Consider the following 12,618-nt stretch of genomic DNA (forward strand, 5'->3'; position numbering starts at 1 on the left):
GCTTAGAACAAACAGCTGGATTCTCATGGTTGCCTCCGTATTCAGGCTGTTGGTTCATGGGGTTGCAAAGAGTCAGACACGACTGAGCAACTGAACTGAACAATGTTTAAAAAAAGAAAGCTGGTGTCATACAGATATGTAGGAAAAGGGAGTATTTTGATAACCTTTTCAGATAGTAGATGTCTCTCTTCTTTGGTATTACACCAAAATGTGACAATTTGTAGTTTCTTAAAGGGATAAGTTACAGTGTAGAATCTCATACTGTGTAAAAATGTTTTGTCCTGTTACTCTGAAACCCATAGGTCTATCTTTCCCTTTGAGTGAGTGTTTTGTTCATGAATAATTTTGTACCGTAATATGTTGGTCATTTAGAAAATATTGATTTCCTGGCTTATGCAGATCTCCCAAATGTTGATAATAGAACCAGTACTCACATGTCATTAATATCACCACTAATCAGCTTCCCTGGTGGCTCAGATGGTAAAGAATCTGCCTGCAGTGCAGGAGACACGGGCTTGATTCTTGGGTTGGGAAGATGCCCTGGAGAAGGAAATGGCAGCCCACTCCAGTATGCTTACCTGGAGAACCCCATGGACAGAGGAGCCTGGTGGGCTACAGTCCATGGGGTCACAAAGACTAGGACATGGCGGGGCGACTAACACTTTCACTTTCACTTTTTTCACTAATCATTTTAAGAGACTCTCTAAAAATTATTTGTCAAGCTTTTTTACTTTATTATTTAAATATTGTCCTTGGCAATAAATACCATTAGTTATTTTTCTTGAAGTAACAGGCTTCATTCATTTCTGAGAAAATATCTGATATAATCAAGTCTGAATAATCAGAAACAAAAAACCTGTTCTGTGAAGATGACTCAGCTTGTAACTCAAATAATTGTTCAAGTGCTTTTTCTTCACTCACCATACCTCTGTATGCCACAGGAATGCTTTATGTGTATTTCCCAGTTTGTCACACAAAATATTAACAAGTTGTGTGTGTTCGGTCTCAGGATTTAATAAATTAAGAATTTTGCTGTGACAGTATGATGATCAAGAATTTAGTAATGGTACTGTATGTCATGGTTTGACTCCTTGATGAGGCTCCAGGTTCTTACCACCTTTGCTGTTTACTCATCATTGGATTCTGAGATGACTTGGCTTCATAAAGTAAAAAAGATGTTTTTCAAAATCTCAGATTCTATTCCTAGGCCTAAAGGTCTAAAGATTATCAACAGTTTTAGGTTTTTCTTTTTAAAGGTAAATGCTAAACCTAAACCTGCTTTGTTTTATAATTCAGTCAAATGCATTATTGCTCTTGGTTCTGAAATTTGCATTAAACCCACCCCATTCACCCCTCAATCCACAACAGTGTTTGCAAATAATTTAGGTGAAAAAAAAATCTGTTAGTGGGAAACAGTGAAGGTTTCTTTCATTGTTTATCAATTCGAGAAGACTTCAGTGGCAAAACACTGTCCTTCATTGTTAGTCTTATCATTTATGATGTTTGAACATAGACTTCTCTGTAAAGACACCTATACCCATTTTGGAGTAACCTTCATTTCATTTGGGAGGCTTTTTGTTGTTGTTATTTTTTAAATAAGATAGAACTTGTTATTACCTTCTGTCATGTTATTCATGCCAAAGAACCGCTTGCTGTATGGGAGGAATGGCACACAGGGTTCTTCTGTCTGCTGTAATTGATTATTGCCTGTGGTTCCCAAACAATTCCTCTGCCTGTTTTTAAATTTTAAGTACTTTAAATATTCTGTCCCCAATTATATAGTAGTATCTTCATTTAAGAGGATTTTAAAAGTACAAAGAAGATACACATTAGAAAAAAAAAAAATCTGTTAGCTTTCCCATCCTTAGATTTATTCTTTCTGATCCTTGTTGATGATTAATAGGTTTTTAAGCATTATAAATAAGCTGTGAAATACATGCCGTGTGTATATACACATAATGTATTTATAATTTTTTTCTGATTCTACCCAAGTTATTCTGTTGAAGGAGATGATGGGTTCAAAAGGGCAGTCTTTCACAAGGCTCTTAAGATGAATTGTCAATGTCGCTTTCTAAAATGGCTGACTCACTTTCTCATTTTACCAGTGTTCTATTTCTCCACATCTTCACCAGCATTGATATTATGTTAAATGCTTTTTAAACAGAAAACATTATGCAAGTTAAAACAAACTTTTTTAAGCAAAAGTTAAGTGATTAGGCCTTACTAATACAACAAAGAGAAAACTGTATTTCTCATTCCTAGGTGTCCAAGCTGAACTAGACTTAAAGGATTTTTCTTAACATTCTGATGGTGTGCAGTCTTTAGATCTTTCTCTAGTTCATAACATTGTTTGAGCCAGTACAATCCTCCTTTTGTACAGTGAGGGTCGGAGATAAAAGTTCAGTTTTTGTATCCTTTCGATATTTTTTTTTCCTCTCTCTATGCCAGACAGCTGTAGAGTGGTTTGGGGAGGAGTATATGTGCATTTTCCTTTATTACATAAAGCGGACTTGGATAATATATGATTGTAGTATGTATCAGAGTTCTCTGCTCATTCTGTGTAAATTTCAGGTGTGCAACAGAGGAACATGGCTCAAGAAACTAATCACAGCCAAGTGCCTATGCTTTGTTCCACTGGCTGCGGATTTTATGGAAACCCTCGTACGAACGGCATGTGTTCAGTGTGCTATAAAGAACATCTTCAAAGACAGAATAGTAGTAATGGTAGAATAAGCCCACCTGGTAAGTAGTTCTTACCTGGTAAGTAAAACACAGCGCTGTTCATAACTGAGATACACCTGAGTAGCACAGGATACCCAGCACCTCTTCCTGCTTCCACACTGTACTTAAATTACTACATTTACATCAGGAAAATGTCTCATTACATATTGTAATGATCAGTGGTAGGGCAAGAGAAAGAGGAGTATCTCCACTCATTGAAAGGAACTACTGTAGATCCATCTCAGTCTTACGTGCGGTGCTCAAGAACTCTTATCTTACTAATTAATAAAATAGATGCACACTCCAAGTATGTAGAGCTGTCTTGGAAAATAAGCTCTGAAGGAGTGGGGGCTGTAGGAGGACCTTGATTCTTTTCTCTAGGATGACTTCTGAGGCCAAGGTAGTTGGAGGAGAGAGTTCCACATGGATAGCCACAGATGATTTCAGAGAAAGCCTTCCTCCATTCTGCATAGGAAGGAGAGGTGGGGGCAGTTTGACTCAGAGAAAAGGGTGTTTGTTCATCCCCAGTTCACTTGAGTTTTTTATGCGTTTTTTTGTCAGAGGATTCTCCTGGAATTGATGTGGCTTTTGCTTCAATGATTGTGTAAAAAGGGATTTTGAACATGAACTTTACTCATTTAGGATAGTTCTCATGTAGGTTAATGCCTGAATGTAGGTTTCTGTGGTTAATGAAAGTGCAGGCTGTTACTTAGTTCATTTAAAATTGCTTGTGGAGTCTATTTCATCATTGCTTCCTGTTCAAGCTGGACTTTAAATTTTCTTGAGGCTAAAATCAAGTGAATATAAGTTACTATATTGTTTTGTAAAATCATTATCTACATTTTTGCCTTATGAAGAACAGGTAAAATAATATAACCTGAGTGCAGATTTTAATTCTGAACTTAACATTTGCCTTACTGCTGAATTCTTTTTTATTTTAAAGATCTCATTGTGCACTATTATTTGGAAGACATTTATGAATTAAAGAGTTTGTGCAATAATCCTAAAAAATAGTAGTTTAGGTCTTGACTATGTATATTTTGTATGTGGTAAAATTAGCATCCTTTTCATAGGAAAATTATTGAAAACTTTTAGCTAAAGTAATGAACTGGTATATTACATAGTAAAACAAAACCCGTATACTGTATTTCCTGGGAAACTGGTCTTGGTTTTTTTAGATAAGGTGCTGGCCCGCCCAGGGCACAGAGTCACTAACATGCGATGTGGTCCTGTTGCAGCGCCTTCTGTCACAAGTCTGTCTGAGTCCTTACCAGTCCAGTGCACAGACGGTAGTGTCCCAGAGGCTCAGTCAGCGCTAGACTCAACAGCTTCATCTATGCAGCCAAGGTAAGAGGCCGCCTCGGAACTGTGGCCAGAGAGCTATCAAAAAGTAAGGCATTTTTTCCATATCTGGTCAGTTCTGTTATTTAAGGAAAACTATTTAAAGTCACTTTAGGATTAACTAGCAGAAACTTATATCTATCTCATTATCACTGACTAGTCAAAAAAATCTTTTTATTGGTATTACATTACAGTGAGAGTAGGGAGTTGTCTTAAAATTTAATGAAAAGATTTTTTCAGACAGCTTTTTTCTTTATTTTTCTTCATATGTATCCTGACCAACCCCTGAAGTCCTTTTGAAGCATGTTAAGTTCTTCTAGTCATAGGCGTTTGATGGAAATACTAGTGCTTTGTATTAAAAAACGGTTTTGTCACAGGTTCTCTGTTTAATATCGTGTGATTCTGTTCTCTGTGTAATATCATGATGTCATCCTGGTATCTATTTGTATTGTAGTGTATTTTCTTTTTAACTGAAGTCTTTTAGAAGTTGGAAACACAGAAATATTTGTTTCATTCTTACCCTGCTGTTAGGAAACATATACTAAGTTTCTGCTGTGAAGTTCCTTTTTCCAGTTTTCCTGAGTCCATCAGTGCATCATATACAACTTTGTGTTAGGGTTCCTGAAGCATGTCTTTATCATACTAGTGTTCATTTAGTAAATTCATACACAGTGGACACGTACTATTGCTTTATTTCAAAATCAAAAAATTTCTGGTCCAAATTGGTCTCAAGTTTCAAAATTCTGTAGTTATGTGAAAGTTATTTTTTTAAAAAAAGCATTTCTGGTTAATTCCTGTCTTAATGATCTGCTTAGATATATTGAACTCTTACTTATTAATCACTTAGTTTTTAGTCATGAATAGAGATCATCTTTTAAAATCTAAATATTTTTGCTTTTCTAGCCCTGTGTCAAATCAGTCACTTTTATCAGAATCAGTAGCGTCTTCCCAAGTGGACAGTACATCTGTGGACAAAGCAATACCTGAAACAGAAGACCTGCAAGGTTTGCACATGATCTAGCACATGTTTGGTCATTTATTTAACGTTTGAGTATTCCTAGCCAGGCACTCTCCTAGATGCATGTGTTTTTAAAATTACCTGCCTGATACATATTTTTTATATTTGTTTTCTTTATGAGCAGGGTGTTTTACATTCTTAAGTATTTAATTGACTGAAATGTAGGGAGCCCTTTCCCACTTATATGTAATTAGGTCATCAGCATCAACATAGAAATTTAAAATCTGTTTTGTTTGAGCAATATAATTAAATGAATGAGTGGTTGTGTTATACTGTTCTCTTTTACTGTTTTGTCTGTTTTAACCTAAATATTCTTCCCTCTCCCATGAACCAGGGCTGCTGGTTTAAGAGGAATCTCTTGCTTTGGACTTGGATTATCTATTTACTTTGACTGGCAGTGACCCCCCCTTTCCCCACATGTGACTTCCAGGGCAGCAGTCACACTCAGTTACTCTTATTTATAGCATGGCATCTCAAGTTCTTGCCCATGCTCTTCGTATCCCCATTATGTGAACCAAAGTGAAGTGAATCTAGGAAGACTGGAATATGTGTATGAAGGCTTTCTTCATGGGCAGAGCTAGTAGAGGAGGCATTTAGGATGCTGTGAAAAATCTGTGCTTGGTTAATGATATTCTACTAGTGTGTGGAAACGATGTATTAATTGAGGAGGATACTCTGGAAAGAAGCCTGAAGATGAGCTGTGTGTCACTTGACCTGTGACGTGATTTAAACAGACACGATGCTGTACCTATTGAACCCTTCCACTGTACATGGTGTTCACAGGGTGACGACAGATATACCTGGCAATCTTAGCTGAAGTTTGCTAAAGTTTAGTTTAAAATTTAGTTAAGCTAGCTAATTCCCCTTCCTCTGATTTCATGCCCAACAAATGATTGGCATAATTTGCCTCCTTACACATTTTGCTGTAGAAAGAGAATGTAACTGTTTGATCAGGATAAATATTCCATGCAATTATGAATATTGTAAATATTCATGATTACTATAAGTGAATAATTTTTATTTTTAGTTAAATAGAAAAGTTTAAGGATGGGTGGAGACAAAGGGTATTTTTTAAAGGAGAAATAGAAAAATTCCCCAAATTTAGTTATCCATTAGACATGGGAAATAAGTAAAGGGTGATGTTAAAGCTTTCAGTTGGATGACAGTTGAAAACGGCAATGATGTGTTTGTTCTCAACAGGGAGGTTGAAAGAAGTGATGGTGAGACAAGATTTTAGATAGAGCAGATTGGAAGTGGTCACATTTCAAAACTTAAAGACTCAATTGGAGGCAGTAGATGGGTAAATGGGTGTTTAAATGTATGAGCAGTCTGAGGTTTGGAAGTCCTTGGCCCAGGTTGGAAGATGAGAGGCAGAATGGAGAAGAGCAGGTAGGGTACCAAGTCTGCACCGGGGAGAGGATACATTATCTGGATCCTGGTTACTTTCAGGCCCTAGATGCAGAGAATTGAGAAACAGGGGTTGCTTGGCAGTCTCCAGAGAGAGCTAGGGATGGAAGAATGAAAACAGGCTGCTAACTATGAAGGTGTTATTTACGTCTTAAAGTTGAACAAATTTTAGAATGTTGATAGTGGGAAGTTACATGCTGCTTAAGAATAAAACAGCAGTGGTTTTACAAGTTTGACCAAAAAAAAGATTTTAAGTTGGTAAACTGTTATAATACAAAGACCCATTTATGGTATATGGATAATAATAAGTTTTATTCGCCTAGTGCTGAGTACATTAATGGAAAAGATGGTCTTGATGCTATGTTAGGAGAAATTGTGCATGCTGAGTCGCTTCAGTTGTGTCCAAACTCTTTGCAACCCCATGGACTGTAGCCTGCCAGGCTTCTCTGTCTATAGGATTCTCCAGGAAAGAATACTGGACTGGGTTGCCATGCTCTCCTCCAGGAGATCTTCCTGACAAGGAATTGAACCCATGTCTCTTATGTCTCCTGCATTGGCGAGCGCTTTCTGTACCACTATTGAGGTTTTAAATAATGGGGTTTTAAACTGTATAGACTCCTTTTTTTTTCCACATGTAATTTCAGTGACTTAAGTTAAACCAGTATTAAGTACCTTTCAAGAACTTAGCATTCATAATTTCAGCATAGCAGAATTATTGAACAATCAGGTATAAGTTTCATATGAGTTTGAGAGGGTTAGTTTTCCATGTGTAAAATCTCTTAGGCTAGTTTTTTTTTTTTTTTAAGTCTTGCTTATACTGTTGAATTGAAAATGTTTTATTATAAACTTGCATACAACTGTGTATCTATACAGGTACACACACTCATGACACACAATATACCTGTGATTTCCCGATTTGATAGGAATAAATGCAGAGAATATTTTTTCCATCTACTTAATAGATGGACAAAAAGAAAAGATGTCTTTGACTCAAGTGCTGTAGTCATTTGAGCTGGAACTGGAACCTGGGCACCTGACTCCAGGCCATTATTCTTTCCACTAGACAGCTGTGGTGCTTCCTGGAGTAGGCTGTCTGTGTGTGTGTTCCTGCTGCCAGCTCCAGCCCCCCTCAGTTCCCAGGGTAGGGTCAGCTGGTTTGGTGACTTGCCCAGGTATCTGTTCTTTCTCTTCCTTATTGTTCCACTTGTATCCCTCAAGCAGAATTTATTGGATAGGAAAATCATCTCAGATGGAAGAAGGCACACGAGTAGCTGCTGTGTGCCTAAACCAGAATTCCCTAACATTGTTTATTGGAGTTTTCAGAGTGGTGTCCTTGAAACAGCTTTTTTAGATATTTTGCTTCTGTAGGTATTTTGCTCATAATCAGGATATGTTGCCACCAGGTGGGTGGTACTGCTTCCATTTGGTCCTCCTGACTCTGAAGAATTTTTTTCATGTTTAATTGGGAATTTACTGTGTTAAAACATCTTTCTCTTTTAATTATGCCTTGTGATTTAATAAACAGCAGTATCTCACTTATACAGTGAGGAATGTGTATCAGTTAGGAATGACAGGTTTCCAGTGACAGGTTTCCAGTTTATTAAACCCATAAGTTAGGGTGTAGGGGCAATAATTTGACCTGAATTTTGGTGCAGATGGCCTTGGGTTCACTACTTAATTTACTATCTTAATTGTAGTGTTTTAATCAATATATCTTATTCCCCATATTTTAAAGGTTTTATATGAAATATTCTGAGAATTTTGAACATAGTATTCCACTGAATCTTGGTTTTAGGATTTCTTTCCCTTGTACTCTTTGAAATCTACATAGTTCTGACTCAGCAATATTTAGAAGTTTGCATGTGACCATTTTCTTTGTTTCTCCCTTAGAATACCCAAGTAGTGTTTGTGTGTTGTATGTCTTTTATGGGTCAAATACATAATTACCAGAAAATTTTGAAAATACAGCACTTTCTAGAGTTATTGTTAAAATGTCAATGTATAGTTTAGCTCTTCTGCATGTGTGTATACATATGGAGAAAATATGTACATATTTTAACATACATATATGCAAAGGGGGTCATATTATATAAACTACATTGTAACTTAACTGTGGGCATCTTTCCATGCTAATAAATAAACACTCAATTATCTGAATAAACAGATCAGTGGGGGCAAGTTGGGGTAGCAACCACCTCTCCTCAGAATCTCATTGCACAAAGTTTCACTGCCTTCATATTTTTGTCAGCTTCAGTATCAGAAACGGCACAGCAGGCATCTGAAGAGCAAAGCAAGTCTCTTGAAAAACCAAAACAGAAAAAGAATCGCTGTTTCATGTGCAGAAAGAAAGTGGGACTTACTGGTAAGGGCCTGAGTCACAAGGTTTAAATTAAGATTTTATTTAAGATAATGTTTGACTTACTATTAATGGCTTCAATTAAGATTATTTCTGTTTCCATGTGAGTTAATAATGGATATGCTTCACCTCCTGAATTTTCTTAAGTAAAAGTGGCTTTAATTACATACCTAATAGTGAAATGAATAGCTTTTCTTTTGAAATTCATTTTAGCCACATTTGAGAATGTTAGACAAGTAAAGTCAGTATGCCAGGCTCTGTGAAAGGGCAGGGGTGTGTCTCCTGCCTTTAGAGAGCCAGAAATTGTTGTGTGAGAGAGGGTGTTTAAGTGCTTGGTGAGCTGTGTGTAAAACGGCCAGTCATTGGTTGGTGGTGCGGGCTCACAGAGTTCATACATGTAAGGTGATAGACCTGTCCTGCCACCCAGTAAGTAATCAGTACATGCTGACTGCTGTAACAGAGCTATTAGATGGTATTAAGAGAGGGGAAAATGTTCGAAATACTACTTGGCTATTTGGCAAAGCAAGTACATTTAAATCCAGTCAAGTAGATTGCTTTGGGAGTTCAGAGATGTGCTTAATTATTGATAATTCGTAGGAGAGGAGCAGAGGCCCATCAAAGAATCTGGAAGGTAGGATGTTTCAGCTGGGTCCTGAAAAGTGAGTAGGACTTATAACTGATGGACATAGGAGCATTTCAGGCAGGAAAAAAGATAGCTTGAATGAAAGCTCAGAGAAAGGAAAGAATAGGGCATGTTGAGGGACCATAAATAGGGAATGTAGCACAGAATATGTGCAGAAGGGTGTTTGAGACCATCAGACAAGGCTGATGATGTGTACTCTGGTTACCTGATGAGGAAGAGTGGCAGCTGTAAATAGTTTCCATTTATTGTTTACTGTGTGAAGGGCATTCTGCTGAATACTCTGCCTAAGAAACTGACTTAAGAATAGATAGGATTTTGAGCAAAATTATGTTTTAGGAGGGTTATATGACTAAGGAGTAAATAAAAGAGGAAAGGAGATTTATAGCCTGATATCAAAGATGTTTTAAGACTGGCTCATGCCTTGGCGAGTGTATTTATTTAAAGAATACAAACATGAAAAAATAAGGCATTTTAAAGTGTGTGTGTGTATATATATACTACCTAATATATATGTATAGTATCAAATACTGTCTTTCTAAATCTCAGAAACTTAGACTTCATGAATAGAAGGCTGTGACTTAGTAATTTCTATCTTGTCCAGTCTTGTTAGTCTGGTGTTACTTTTGTCTTCATTTTTCATTCATTATTACGAAGTCACAGGAGACTTCCTGGTGGTCCAGGAGTTAGGACTGCACACTTTCACTCCTGGGTTCAGTCCCTGGCTGGGGAACTAAGATCCCACAAGATATGTAGTGCAGCCAAAATAGTAATAATAAAATTTTAAAAATTGAATGTTATGAAGTTATAGAATATCTTTTGGAAGTTTTAAAAAAATGTGGTAAAGGAAGTTTGCATCAAATGTCAACATTTAAAATATTGATTGCTGTGTTCTAACAATTCCATCATATAGTAAAATCCTTTTTAGGGGTGCAGGACTAGTTTTATTTAAAGACTATTCACCCTGCTTATTTCTCTCTTTTGGCTTCAATTCTTGGGGCATTTCCCTAAAATAAGTAGCATTTATTGCATCTTCACTGTATGTTAGGCAGGTAATACTTCCTCGTTTAATTCTTACTATAACTGATTTCCAGAATTAGAGGTGCAGAAACTGGGGCTCAGGGAGGCTTGGAATTTTGCCTGTGTTAGTAAATAGATTCATGCTTAGGCAACCGCAACTGGATCTCATGCTCTTAGTCACTGAGCCAGATTACAGTTCATATCTCCATTAGAGATTGGCCAAGGAGAGCTGTTTACAGTTCATATCTCCATTAGAGATTGGCCAAGGAGAGCTGTTCTATTTGTTAACAGTTCTGTCCAAAGTTTCATCTTTCTTAACTAAATCTTAAGGTTGTCTTATGACAGTATGCTTATTTTTTCACATTTTAGTATTTGAGAAGTGTCTTACATTTTCAGTTTATCAGTCCTGTTTTTGATAGGAAGCAGTTGTGTTTCGGGTGAAGAAACTTGAGCTCAGAGAAGTGGCTGTGACTTGGGCTGGCACAGACCTGTGTTTGTAGGTGGTAACAAGAACTGAAGCCATCAGCTGGTGAATTTGAGAGTATACTAGGTTGTGCAACTGCTAGTTTGGAATGATTCTTTAGATTGCTGCCCTACAGGCATGATCTTTTTAACATTAATTATGTAGAGAGTTTAATATTTAGACCTTGCACTCAACTCATGTACGTGTATTGATCCATTTTCAGGGTTTGAATGCCGGTGTGGAAATGTTTACTGTGGTGTACACCGTTACTCAGATGTACACAATTGCTCTTACAATTACAAAGCTGATGCTGCTGAGAAAATCAGAAAAGAAAATCCAGTAGTTGTTGGTGAAAAGATCCAGAAGATTTGAACTCCTGATGGAATACAAAATCCTTTGACCATCTGCAAACTAAAAACTGACTTGAGGTTTTTTTTTCCTAGTCATTGGGAATGTAGAGCAATGTATCTTGCATAGACCTTTAATCATACATGTCATCAGAAGAATAGATTTTTGTTTTTGTTTTGAAAATGACTCTGAACATTTATTTCCATTGCAGTTTCTGTGGCTGAAAAAAGTAAACTTTACGAGTATTATCCTTTTAAGATCATTTAAATTTTAGTTGAGTGCAGAGGGCTTTTATAACAAATGTGGAGAAATTTTGGAGGGCTGTAATTTTTCCCAGTATTAAACATGCATGCTTTAATCTTGCAGTTTATTTTCTCATTGTGTATGTATATATAGCTTTTCTCTGCAGCACGATTTCTGTTTTGATAATGTCCTTTAAGGCACAGCTAGTTATCAGTAACTGAATGTATCTTAATCATTATGGCTGCTTCTGTTTTTCCTTAACAAAGGTTATACATATGTTAGCATATAGTTTCTTTGCACCCACTATTTATGTCTGAATCATTTGTCACAGGAGAGTGTGTGCTGATGAGATTCTAAGTTTGTGTGTTTTTAAGTTTTTTTGAGCAAAGGAAGGAAAAGCTGTATGCATTTCATTGCTGACTGCAGGTTTCTTTCAGATAATGTTCATTGGTCTGTGTGTATACAATATGAAGAATGATCTGAAGTAATTGTGCTGTATTTATGTTTATCCACCAGTCTTTGATTAAATAAAAAGGAAAACCATAACGTGCCCTTGTATTACTTTTTCTCCGTTACTCTTGCTGGTAGTTCATTTTGACTTCTGGTCCTTTAGTTTTCTGCTTTACTGATTTTGTGAGATGAGCTCTCATGTCTATCTGTGACTGATACTTAACGATGATAAATTGTGATCTTACATTCCCATGAGTTGAACATGTCATATTTTCAAGCTCTTGTTTGTTTCTCTGTTCTGAACTCTGTCACAACGAATTAGTATCTAGTAGAAGCTTCTTTTTCTAGTAGGATTAAAGAAACTGAAAGGGCACAACTCAAACACGGAGAGCTGGAGAACTGTGGAGTAGAAAGATCTCCAAAAAGCCGTTTGTTCTGTGGTTTTTAAACTTACCTGGCAGCCAGCCTTTTAAAAACTTGAAATAGTATGTAAAACAGATTAAATAGTATTTTACAATACAGATTTCTAAGGTTATATTTGTTTACTTAATACTTGTGTATTCTATCTTAGTATGTGTATTCTCCCTCCATATGTAATGATGACTTAGCAT

At 36.6% G+C, this 12,618-nt stretch overlaps 1 protein-coding gene across 2 annotated transcripts in view; it reads left to right on the forward strand.

The window, feature by feature from the left end:
* ZFAND6 (zinc finger, AN1-type domain 6) overlaps positions 1 to 12,103 on the forward strand; it is a 50,203-nt gene extending 38,100 nt beyond the window's left edge. For both annotated transcript variants that reach the window (XM_010843228.1, XM_010843227.1), the window contains exons 2-6: positions 2,572 to 2,742; positions 3,960 to 4,068; positions 4,966 to 5,066; positions 8,736 to 8,849; positions 11,190 to 12,103. In XM_010843228.1, the coding sequence (XP_010841530.1) occupies positions 2,589 to 2,742; positions 3,960 to 4,068; positions 4,966 to 5,066; positions 8,736 to 8,849; positions 11,190 to 11,338 (627 nt within the window). In that variant the 5' untranslated portion in view covers positions 2,572 to 2,588 and the 3' untranslated portion in view covers positions 11,339 to 12,103. The remainder of the gene's footprint in view (positions 1 to 2,571; positions 2,743 to 3,959; positions 4,069 to 4,965; positions 5,067 to 8,735; positions 8,850 to 11,189) is intronic.
* Positions 12,104 to 12,618: the final 515 nt, after the last annotated feature.

Source organism: Bison bison, unplaced genomic scaffold (genome assembly GCF_000754665.1).
Source record: "Bison bison bison isolate TAMUID 2011002044 unplaced genomic scaffold, Bison_UMD1.0 scf7180017864181, whole genome shotgun sequence".
Classification (NCBI taxonomy): domain Eukaryota; kingdom Metazoa; phylum Chordata; class Mammalia; order Artiodactyla; family Bovidae; genus Bison; species Bison bison.